At 35.5% G+C, this 12,578-nt stretch overlaps 1 protein-coding gene across 3 annotated transcripts in view; it reads left to right on the plus strand.

The window, feature by feature from the left end:
* Nucleotides 1-12,578, plus strand: part of LRCH1 (leucine rich repeats and calponin homology domain containing 1) — a 226,324-nt gene that overhangs the window by 190,901 nt on the left and 22,845 nt on the right. For all 3 annotated transcript variants that reach the window (XM_044668223.1, XM_044668222.1, XM_044668221.1), the window contains 2 exons: nucleotides 8,040-8,149; nucleotides 10,818-10,955. In XM_044668223.1, coding sequence (XP_044524158.1) covers nucleotides 8,040-8,149; nucleotides 10,818-10,955 — 248 coding nt within the window. The remainder of the gene's footprint in view (nucleotides 1-8,039; nucleotides 8,150-10,817; nucleotides 10,956-12,578) is intronic.

Raw genomic sequence — 12,578 nt, forward strand, 5'->3', positions numbered from 1 at the left:
TAGATGATTAAGAGGCTATAATATGTTTGGGAGGTGGGAAAGAGTGAGATTAAAAATATGTAACCACTTTGCCAATAAAAAGGGAAGATATCCAATAGAATATATTTCTCCCTGAATAAGTATGTCCTCTTGAATATATAGATTAGTCCCATATGTGGAATAGTGAGATGACTTTTGTGGGAGAAGAAGGAAAGTTTGGTCCTATTCAAAAAGAATTTTAAAATTCCACAGTAAAAACCTCTTTTGAAGTCCTTCTTCTAAAACCTGATGCGAAGCTCCTATCTTTATTATGGATAGTTGAAAAACATTAGCTGTAAACTTTCTTGCTAACCTCTTCCTTTAAAAGAGCACTTAAATTTGAGATTTTCAGAAAGCAGAACTGTTCAACTAAAAATCAAATGTTGATTAAAGGAATTGGAAATTAGAGATATTAAGTGGCTATGTTAACTGGTATCAGATTTATAGTAGTTCAGAGTTGGAAAGAATTTTGAAAAGCATTTAATAAAACTATTTTTTCATAAATAAGAAATTGATTCCCAGGGAGTTTCCCTTAGGTCACATGATAACTGAATCAAGACTAGAAATTAGGACTCCAGACTCACCAATGTGCTTTCATTAGAAATACTCAACAAACACTGATTGCTCACTGGGGGCAAGGTCCTGTACCATATTGCTTCATTTTAAATCAAACTCAGCAGAATTCTGCTAAAAAACAAAGCAATCTAAAATTTTTATCCAGAAAGGAAGCTTTTACATTTGCTTATTTATCTTTTGTAGTAAACAAATCATTTTTTAAAATTGCATATCCCAATGTACTTAATGAAGGATTTTTTTAGTTATTCTTTCAGTGACATAAAATAGCTTGATGTTTTATTAGGTGACATTTCTGTAAAATGCCTCAAGGAAGGGACTCTCCTGTATGTTCTAAAATATCCTTGCTAAATATTTGGGCTGATATCCAATTTTATCTTGATGTCAGTCTTTATCCTTCATGGACTATATTTTGCCCTGCGATGTGCAAATACAATTTTCTTGTGTATTTTTTAGATAAATACCTTATCACAAGCAACAAGGATCATTGTTGGTTTCTACTGTAAGTCAAGGGCATACTGCTAACCCATAATACTAATGGGATCTAAATGCTAAGAAAGTCCAGCTATCCTCAATGCATCACCTGTTTCATCAAAATGAAAATAAAACAAACTACATATTTCTAGCTGAATCTTCTTTAATGATATCTTCCTCCTTCATTCACTCTTACCTCTAGCTATCTGTCATTCAAATGTGTCTAAGTGGTTATTTCATTATTGACTCAGCTTAGCATGAAGGTAAACTTGTCTTTCATTTTTGCTCTTCCCATCTTTGTTGATTTTACTAATGTTGCCAATTTTGTCATTTCATATTCTTTCTCACTTTAAATCTAAATTCTCCTTTGCATTCAGGCTTCTCTTTCTAAAATTTTTGGCTCAAATTAACCAATTCAAATATAGCAATGAGATTCTATCTCTGTAAAAGATATTATGCTAGTCACTGGAAATGTAAAATGAAAAAAATATGATACCTTGTCTTTTAGGAGCTGATAGCCTAATGGGAAGTATAACATACAATATATAATAAAGATGCTCCAAGGTAGAATGTGGTTGGAGCAAAAGTAAAATTAAGACACTGCTGTGAGAAAATTTGAAGTAGAAGAAATCTGGGAGAACATAGAAAGTTCCAGGAAGAAAGAGCCTTTTGAGTTGGGTCTTTTGAAAACCAAGATTTCAGAATGTGAAGATTCGGAGAGCATGGGAGTCATTCTGAGCTAACATACGGATGCAAGAAAAAGTAGATGAAATCAGAGAACTCAGAAGAGACTAGCAATCTAAATTGCCCCTAAAGGAAAGTTCTGAAAACTAAAGGAACCAAATGAAATGAGATTGGAAGGATTAACTGAGGTCAGATTATAGGAGTTAAATTCTAGGATAAGGGCTTTGTACATTATTCTATCGCCATTGAAAGTATTTGAGCAGAACAGTGACCTGGCAAAGCTTGTAAATTAAAAAGATGAATTTAGCAGCTGAATTAAGAGTGAATTAGGTCTGGGAGAGACTAGAAGCAGAGAGATCCATTTAAGAGACTTTTATCATAGTCCTAGCAAGAGATGGTAAGTGTCTGAACCTGGATGAAAGCAAAAATCCAAAATTAGGGATTTTTTCAATCTGCTCTGGTAATGACTTTCAGGAACATCTTTAGCTTTTAATTTGACAAGAATGTAACTTCCTCACTAGTTCCACTTTTTTGCTATTATTTAAACTCCAGTATTTCTAAAATTTATTCTCCAAAAGTGATAGTCATTCACCCACCTTGGGTAATAGTAACAACAAGAATTTAAATTCATATAATTCTTAAAGCTATTTCCTGTGGGAGATGATGGGAGGAAGTAGATGAAGGGACAGAATGAAGGAGGAGAGCTATGCCTTAGAAAGAACAATCCTTCAGTTTTCCATTGGAACACCCTGAGGCTTAGACATTTTACCCAGTTTCCTGAGATGCTTAACATTCTATGGCTTTCCATTTTTTGCATCATTTTCAAGAAGAAAGCATCTTCCTATCTCCTTTGAATCATTTTTCTGTCTTGCCAGTTATGAAGTTTCTTATTTAAGTGATTATTTTGTGCTTAAGTGTGGCACAATCTTAATTCATGTATATAGTGCTTATACCAAGAGATAAGGCTGAAGAATTTCAATCCAGTAGATAGATAGCTCTTTCAAAGGTATAAACATTGGAGCCTCAAGAGTCCATCTTGTGACTAATTAGAAATCCCTTTGGCAACATCCTTAACAAGTAGATCTCTAGCTTTTTCTTGAAAATCTTTCTTTGAAGGGAAACTCCCTCCTAACATAGCCCACTGCTTTTTTGGATAGCTCCTTTCCTACTGATCAGGATCTTCCTACTGATCAGGGCCCAATCAAAACCAACTTTTTTTCTTCCTTTTGATAGTCAAGGTTCCCACAGTAGGAACCTTCCTCATCCCTCATTTAAAATTAGCAGTTAAAACTATTATACAATATTTTTTAAAACCCTTAACTTCGGTGTATTGTCTCATAGGTGGAAGAGTGGGCAATGGGGGTCAAGTGACTTGCCCAGGGTCACACAGCTGGGAAGTGGCTGAGGCTGGATTTGAACCTAGAACCTCCCGTCTCTAGGCCTGACTCTCAATCCACTGAGCTACGCAGCTGCCCCCTATTATATAATATTTTTTAAACTACTGATTCCCCAACCAACATATGCAGAGGATTCTCATATTTAAACTTGAATTTTAAAAAATTAAAAGTAGCCTTATTAATGTGAGGCAATTTAAATTTGAATTTAGCAGACATGATTTTAAAACCAGTAAATTTAAAAAAAATTTTAACAGTAGTTGTATATAAATTTGCTATCACGTATCATTTTGTGGGCACACGTGATACAGTTGCTAAAGATCATTTAATCAGCAGACATTTATGAAATGCTTCCTATGTGAACTTTTAGAGTTACAAAGACAAAAATTAAGTAGCCTCTGCCCTCAAGGAGTTTTCATTCCTTTGAGGAGAAAACATGTAACTATATATTTTATATATACATATTATATATATATATAATAACATACAAAATGATTGCAAGTTAATTTGAGAAGAGAGGACACTAGCAGTGAAGAGAGATTAATTATATTTGAAATTATTCTTTAACTGAAGTTTAGTCTTATCATTACTTTCTAAAGTATTGTTATGCTCTTCATTAAGGAAGAAATCTTTCTTAGTTGAGTTATTCCTTGAATAAATTAAAGGGTTCCCAGAGACAAAGTTGAAGAGCAATAAATTCTAGGTGTGATGGAATAGCCCAAGTAAGTTGAGATGGAGAGATAAAACATGTCCCCGTGCACAGGAAGAATATCTTCCCTTGGTAACTTGGGCTTTGTCCAGGAGAGAGAAGAAAGGATGAGACATGCAAGGAATAAGAAGGTCAGTTTGGCAAAGGGTACATAGAACAGAATAATATATAATAAGGCTAAAAAGGTAGGTTGTGGCCAAGTTTTGATGGAGTTTATGTGCCAGAGACCTTTATGTTTCATCCAAGAGAAACTAGAGCTCCATTAAAGTTTATTGCATACTTAAGAAAATCAAGGTAGCAGCAACGTGAGAAAATTTAGAGAGAGGAGAAGCCCTAAGCAGGGAAAACAATTAGAAGACTATTTCAGTAGTCCAAAGGAAAGGTCACAAGGATCTGAACTTAGAGGGTGGTGACCCTATTGAGTGAGAAGCGATGAAATGTGAGAGATTTGGCAACTGATCAGATATGGAGGGTGTGAGAAGAAAAAATAAATGATAATTGCCAGATCTGATAAAGTTCTTAAAACTTTACTTTAGTACAATGAATGGGACTTACATAGTCCAATTTTCTGAAGCTTTTGGGCTAATTTGGACTCTTTGTTTACTGTTTAATATAATTTGAAAGAAAAATACTAAGCGTTATGATCAGAGCTGTCATTGAGATTATCAGCATGTCATGAAAGAGAGTAAAGTGTGGAAATTGCAGCATAATTATCTAAAGACTTTCCACACTGGGTATAGTACAAATGAAATACAAAAGTTAGTATTGTTATCTCAGAGCTACTAACACTCTTTTCGCTAGTATCTCATAATAATGAAATATGCATCTAAAATTAATTTATTACAACCATAATATTACTAACCTCATGAATATTTGAAAGTGTTAGATATAGAGTCAGCAGATATGAGTTAGGAACCCTCTTCAAACACAAGCTGTATCACCCTGGAAAATTTACTTAATCTCTCTAAACCTCAGTTACTTCATCCACAAAATGAGGATAGCATCTAACTCAGAATTTTTTCTAAGGATCTCAAGATGTAAAGTATTTTGTAAACCTTAAAACACTATATAAAGCCTAGTTATTTTTTTGGAAAAAAAAATCACATGGTGGCATGATCTTCAATATAACAAATAAGTAGTCATTGCATCCAGAGATTCAAAAGGCCCATGTTATCATTATGATGGAAAGAAGTTTAAAAAGAAAAATAATAATGAAAAAAATGGAAAAGGTAATCAAAGATAGATGCCGAGGCAGCTGATTGGCACCAGAGATAGAGTGTTGGGCCAGCAGTCAGGAAAACCTGACTTCAAGTCGAGCCTCATTCTCTTATTCGCTGTGACCTTGTGCAAATCACTTAACCTGTTTGCTTCAGTTTATTCAGCGATTATATGAGGATAATAGCACCAGGATTGTTGTGAGGATCACGTGAGATAAAATGTGTAAAGTACCTGGCACATAGATGCATGATATAGATGCTAGCTATTATCTTTTTTATTATTATTTCACATGCTTACATATACCATTAATTTCCAACCTCACATGTGCTCCTAATAAGATCCGAGTCTTTGAATTGTTCTTTTTGGGTTAGACATAAGTACAGGATTCATTTAACTTCATCCTCTACTACTTGTGCAGTGTACAATTTCCCAATTTAAAAAAATCTCTTGGAAGTATTAAAACATAATCCATTGACTAAAAATATCCTGCAGAAAAGCAGAGGAATTTACAGTAAACAGTATTGCTGCGCCACCCTCTTGTGGTCAAATTGAGTAATACCTAACTTTATGAACTTGGTTTAAACTGGAAAACTTCCTTTTCCTCTGAATTTGTTCAGATTTAACATGCATTTTGCTTCCTTAAGGAGATTTCTTCCTCTGATTAGGTTATTACTCCAAGGCATACAATGAGTCAGCTCATCAGTAAATCAACTCATTATATATCAACTTGTCTATCTCGGAAGCCAACATCTTTTGAATCTTACAGTTATTTGGATAAGTTAGTATTTGAAAGTTTGCTAAGCTCAGTGAACTTTTTGACATTTGCAGTATATCTATCAAAAAGAATTCTTGACCATTCGAAATGTAGTTTCAGTAAAACTTTAGTTAACCAGCATCAGTAAGTCTAAGAAAGGGGGTATTTCCAAGTTACTGAGGATTAGACATATAGTTCCCTTTTTTCCTTCCATCTCCTAGAATTTGTCAAAATATACATCAATTTTCTCTTGTCTGTCAATATCTTCCTTTCTTGCCCTAGCTCAGCTTTAATTCAACCTCTGCCTTCTTTCGCTATTATTCTTTACCCCAATTTACTGTTCTTGTGGCATTTCTGTGATTTGGCTTTTCTAATTTCTTGGTCATTTTCATAAGCAATAGTTGATTTTTGTTGATTTGTTTTTGTTTCTTCATGGTATTGCCTTTCCCTACAATTTCTTGACTTAAGTATAGGACTGGGTTTTTTGAGGGTTATGATTATTTAAGTACAGTGAAATTGAAGTTTTACTTTAAATTAAAAATATCCACAAACTTCCATATGCGAAAATTCAAATCAAATGTAGTTGATTAAATTGATCTCCCCAAATACCATAAACTTTTAAAAAAGGAATCATTGGTGACTGTTAAGGGTGATTTTTTACTAAAAATAAAAAAGCTTTTTCTTACCTCAAGCTTATTTACTCATATATAAACTTCATGTATTCATTTAGAAATTATACTAAATTCCTAATAAAGTTCAGACCAGTATTTGGCTAATTTCTAAGACTCGGTGTGATCTTAGATGAGTCATTTGCTTTTTATTTTCTCTGTGTCGCCATTCTTCATTATTATAGTTTGCAGGGGGTGATATTATAAGAAAGAATAATTATTATAAATAAACTTTTACAGCACTGCCCTGAGAGGTAGACCAGACAAATATATTTCCTATCATTTTGGAAAACAGTGTTTAGAGAGACTGAAGGACTTACCCTCCTCTGCACAGGAGTCCAGGGCCTGAGTGGCTATTGGAACACCTTGGATCTTCTGACTTGTACATACCTATCAGTCTTTTCACAATGAAAATCCTAAACTCTGAGGCAGGCACTTTCTCTGGCAAAGATGAGAATGCTGATACAAATAACTTAGAATTTACTGAAGGCAGGAGAGAAGCATCACCAGAGAGAGACGTTATTTGTTATGTGTTAGGATACTAAAGGAGAATTAAAATTGGCATGATAAAACAAGGCAAGCAAGTTGTAGTTACTTGTAGATGCCACACTTTCTCTTTGAAAGCGTTCCTTAATAAAGTTTTTATAGATGATACTTTTTCAGTCATATTTGAAACTAATCATTATGTTACAGTCAAGGTCATCTCACTTTTTCTTTTTAATCCTTACCTTCCATCTTAGAATCAATACTCAGTATATGTACCAAGCAGAAGAGCAGTAAGAGCTAGGCAGTTGGGGGACAGTGACTTGTCCAGAGTCACACAGCTAGAAGTGTCTGAGGATGGGTTTGAACCTAGGATCCCCCCAGCTCCAGGTCTTGCTCTCTATTCATTGAGTCACCTAGCCATCCTAGTTATCTCACTTTTGAAAGTACAGGAATGCTCTTCACCAAAGGGAAGGAAAGGAATCTTTTATATAGTAATCAGCACTCAAAAAGGCAGGGTTCTTTCCCAACACATTAAAAATATGTATATTATGGTTATCACAAAGTTTTAAAGACATATCAAGCAATATGAGCCAAATAAAACATTAGTTTATGCTTATTTTTAAGTCTTTAAAATATAAATGCCATTGTCTTTTTATTTAAAACAACTTATTGATTAAATACAAATGATTGCACACAGGCTATTAAACCTAAAATTCAAGCCATCGATAGGAGCAAAATCTTTGAATAAAAGGAACCCATGTGAAAATGAAAGGTAGTCAAAAAGTGGCATTGATGGGTTCTAGCCGTAGCCCAAAGCTTTCCCCTTATCCTAGGTCATTCTTATGAAATGTCTGTAAAACGAAGGAAAATGATACAGTCATCTTAGAGAGACTTTAATCCATAGGGAGGGGGTGGAAGAAAACTTGAGCTCTCAAGATGGGCAAATGTGTGCCTTCAATAGCGAATAAATAACTTTGTCTTATTTGTTTGGCACCTGAACACTTCCAGTGGCAACATGTGAAAAAGCCCTCTGTAAGGGGTCTGTTTTATTTCCTTTCCAGTGTTCATGAGACCACAGCGGAATTTGGAATCCATAGATCCTCAGTTTACAATTCGGAGGAAAATGGAACAAATGAGAGAAGAGAAAGAGCTTGTGGAGCAGCTTCGGGAGGTAAGTGAAGAGGCTCAGATGTGAGGATTCAGGACCTCGGACATTTCACTGAGCAGCAATGTGTTGTGACTTATCTTGGGTGTAGAATGCTCCAAGTCACAGGTCCTGAGATTGTAGGTGGAGAGATGAACTAGATCTTAGCATGCAAAGTATTTCATCTACCCCCACACTCCCATTTTGCAGATGTGACATTTGCTGATACCCTGAGATAGTTCATTGGAAGCAAACATGTTGAATGGAAGGCATGTGAAAATAAGAGGGGAAAACAGCAATTGGAAAAGTAGCAAAGATGGATTCCAGCAGTGACCCACATCTTTCCCCCTGTAGGTCATTTTCACAAAAAGTATAGATTGTTTATATTTGCAAAGCAAGGAAAAATCATATGATCATCCTAAAGAGGTTCTAAACTTTAGGGAGGAAGAAATAAAAAGAAAATGTAAACTTTCACAATGTAGATCATATCAGAAAAGTCATGACAGTTATCTTCCTTTATACTAAAAACCATTCAAACTGTTATAATGATTCACTTGATCAATGATAGATTCAATGAGTGACGAGAGTATAAACGGGTGCTATATGAAATGCAGTCCCTGCCATAATCATGTTGGGGGAGATAAAATATAAAGCATCCTATTCTAAAAATGAAATGTGACAAAGAAGTGCATGATAAATTGTGGTATGGACAGTGAACAGAAGGAGTTCAGAGGACAGACAGAAAGATGCTGCCAGGGCAGAGTAATTAATTACTTCATAGATGAGATAAGAATTAAACTGGGTAAAGCTTTGAAAAAGACAACATAACCCAGCGAATTGCGTGTCAGCTACAGGGAGGGGGCGAGGATTTGGGGGAAGGGAAAGAATATGAATCATGTAACTATAGAAAAATATTCTAAAAAAATAAATAAAAATGAAAAAGATGACATAGCATCCATCCTAGGTCAACTAGATCTCTGGTATCATTTCTGTAGCTCGTTTCATTTATTTATTTAATCTTTCTGTCTTAGAATCAATGCTAAATATCAGTTCCTAGGCAAAAGAGGACTAAAGGATAGGCAAGGGGTTAAAGTGACTTGCCCAGGGTCACACAGCAAGGACATGTATGAGACCAGAATTGAACCCAGGACCTCTCATCCAGGCCTGGTTCTCTATTCACTGAACCAACTACCTGCCTTGATGATTTGTTTTAAAATAAAAATATGCTGAGCCTTATTTATTTTTAATTTTTTACCTTTTCAAGTCTTGAAAGGGATTTCATTAGAAATGGAGGTGATGATCACACATTGCAGTGTGAGCAAAAACCTAGAGAGAAGAAAGTACAAGTTAAGGCTTCTTCACTGGAGAGAACCAGTTTCAGAGCATTACTTAGGGAAATTTGGGAAGCAGCTCTTCTAATCCAAAAACTGCACAATAGGATGTATGGGAAGAGGCCAAAGGAATTGGGGTTATTTTCCCTGTACATTAAAAGGTCAAAGAAGACGCATGTAAGTAATTCTCTTCAAGAATAAAAAAGTTCATTTTATAAAAGTAGTGACTGGGCTTAAATCTAGTTTCATTGAGAACAGAAAAATAAAAATTTCCAAGCATGAGCTTATTTAGACACTAACATAGATTTTTGAAAGGGAAAGGACCAAAATAAACTCCAGGCTCTCATCTGCCTGACATGTAATGTTGGGGCTTTGGCGTGAGGGCAGATGAAGGAGCCGTTTTCCACCTTTGATTCACTCTCTAATCACTGTTGTTTGTAAGAGCCTTCATTTGCCCAAACTTTAAGGTTCTTTGAATTAGAGGTCAAGTGGGAATGTAAGCCCTGTCTGGTTCCCCTTTTGATTGCAGTGGGAAATGTAGTGATGAGCACCAGACAGCACTCTGAGTCGGGCCCTTCAATATGGTTCATTTTAAGTCTGACCTCTTGATTGTTAAATAAAGATAAATTCTTCCTTTGCCATATGAAATTAGAAACTTGAGGCCATTTTGGGCTGTGACTTCCTGACTCTGAAGGGATGAAGTGTCCAAACACTGAACGTATTAAAGAAGACTTATTAGAGTGAACTCCTGAGTCATGGTACACTGATGCACTTTAAACATGTCCTTGAACTGGCAAAATCAAGTTGATGATTCTTAGCTCCAAAAATTAGGGAGACAAATCTAAGTGTTTCTTCTGCCTTTTGCAAAATGAGAGTCCTACATACTTAAATGAAGCAAGAAATAATGCCTGAGGTTTTAAAAACCTGATTTCTGAGCTGAAAGGCAATCTAACAGCCCCCTTCTTGGTCCCCTTTTGCTTTTTTTAGGGACCTAACCCCACCTAATTCTTTTGCTTCATTGGCTCATCCCATTCATATCACCAAATTTGGGAGGAAATATTAATGGTTAGGAATTGCTCTATCACTTCTTTTAGTTCACATTTGCTACAAAAGGTTTTTTTTTATCCTGTACGAGTTTTTTCTTTGAGATTAACCTGAGTAAGAGATGTAGTATTTTGATTATTGTTTATAATTTTTAATGATATTAATATTTTAAACCTTTTCCAGATATCATGCTTTCGCTCAGAATAAAATTCGTGCAAAAATATTTAAATACCTGGATTCTATGTATTTTCCCTTCCAACTCTTTGTTAATGTGATTTTTAAAAGTAATTAATAATAACTTGCCATTTTTTTCTCAACAGAGCATTGAGATGAGACTAAAGGTCAGCTTACATGAAGACCTAGGAGCAGCTCTGATGGATGGCGTGGTCCTCTGTCACCTTGTTAATCATATCCGTCCTCGATCCGTAGCAAGTATTCATGTCCCCTCACCAGCAGTGGTAAGTATAAAATTTTAACCAGCATGAGTTCACTTTAGTATTATTTAATAAAGCATACCATGGCCAAATTTCTGATTGCTCTCTAGCTTTAGTTCAGCAGTCAGTAAACATTTATTAAGGACATCCTAACATGCAGGACAGTCAGAGTATACAAAGAAAGGCAAACAATAGGCTCTACTCTCATGGAGCTCACAGACTAATGAAAGAAAACATTCAAATAGCTGTATATAAACAGGATATATCCAGGATAAATTAGGGTCAGTCTCAGAGGAATAGCACCAAGAATAAGAAAGATTGGGAAAGACTTCTCGGAGGAAGCCAGAAAATACAGAATGTGGAGATGAGGAAAGAGAGCGTTCCAGGTCTGGGGTTCAGCCAGAGAAAATGCCCAGAGCTGAGATGGTATGTCTTGTTTGAGATAAAGAAAGGAGACTAATGTCACTGGATTAAAGAGTGACTGGAGGAGGCAGCTAGGTGGCTCAGTGTTCAGAGTGCTTCCTGGGTTCAAATGTGGCCTCAGACACTTCCCAGCTGTGTGACCCTGGGCAAGTCACCTAACCCCCATTGCCTAGGCCTTACCACTCTTCTGCCTTGGAACCAACACACAGTATTGATTCTAAGATGGAAGGTAAGGGTTTTAAAAAAAAAAGAAAACAAATGGATTCCTAGTGTTAGTTCTAAGACAAAAAGTAAAGGTTTAAAAAAAAAAAGAGTACATAGAGGGAAGTAGGATGTAAGAAGCCTGGAAAGGTAAGAAGGGACCAGATTATGAAGGTATTTTAAAAAGCCAAGCAGAGAATTTGATATTTGAGATAATTGGGAGCCACTGGAGTAATTTATTGAATAAAATACAATAGATAGGGTAAGACCTGTATTTTAGGAAGATTGCTTTGGCATCTGGTTCAAAGATTGATTCTAGTTGGGAGAGACTTGAAGCAGGAAGACCCACCAACAGACTTTCACAATAATTCAGGCATCAAGTGGTAAAAGTCTTTCACCAGGAAAATAGGAATACAAAAAATAAAAAGCCTGTTCTCAGGGAACTTATATTTTATTGAGGAGATACAGCATGTATACAGACAAGTATATAAGTTATATAAGTTATAAGTTATATAAGTATATAAGTTAATTCGAGAAGAGGAAGAATACTAACAAATGAAGATATGTCAGGGAAGGTGTTTCACAGCAACACCTAACCTGAGCCTCAAAGGAAAACAAGGATTCCAAAAAAGCAGGAATATACAGAGGACATAATTTGTAGGCAAAGAAGACACCTATAAATGCCTAAAGGCAAGAAAAGGAATTAACTAGCTCATATTCCAGGTTAGCTGAAAAACAGAGTGCCTAAAGGGAAATGATGTGAAATCTGGAAAGGCTAGAACGGTAGGTTGAGACAAGATTGTGGAAGACTTAAGTGTCAGGCTAGTTTGGGTATTTTATCCTAGAAGTATCAAGGAATCACTGATTGTGTAATTATTAACATTAATGAATGATAATGCAGTAAAATAGAATGCAATAGCATTTATATGAACCCACTTTGTGCCAAGCCTTAGGGATACAAATAGAAAAACAAGATGGCCTTTGCCTTCAAAGAGTTCTCATCTAATTAGGGGAACTATAGGA

Source organism: Gracilinanus agilis, chromosome 3 (genome assembly GCF_016433145.1).
Source record: "Gracilinanus agilis isolate LMUSP501 chromosome 3, AgileGrace, whole genome shotgun sequence".
Classification (NCBI taxonomy): domain Eukaryota; kingdom Metazoa; phylum Chordata; class Mammalia; order Didelphimorphia; family Didelphidae; genus Gracilinanus; species Gracilinanus agilis.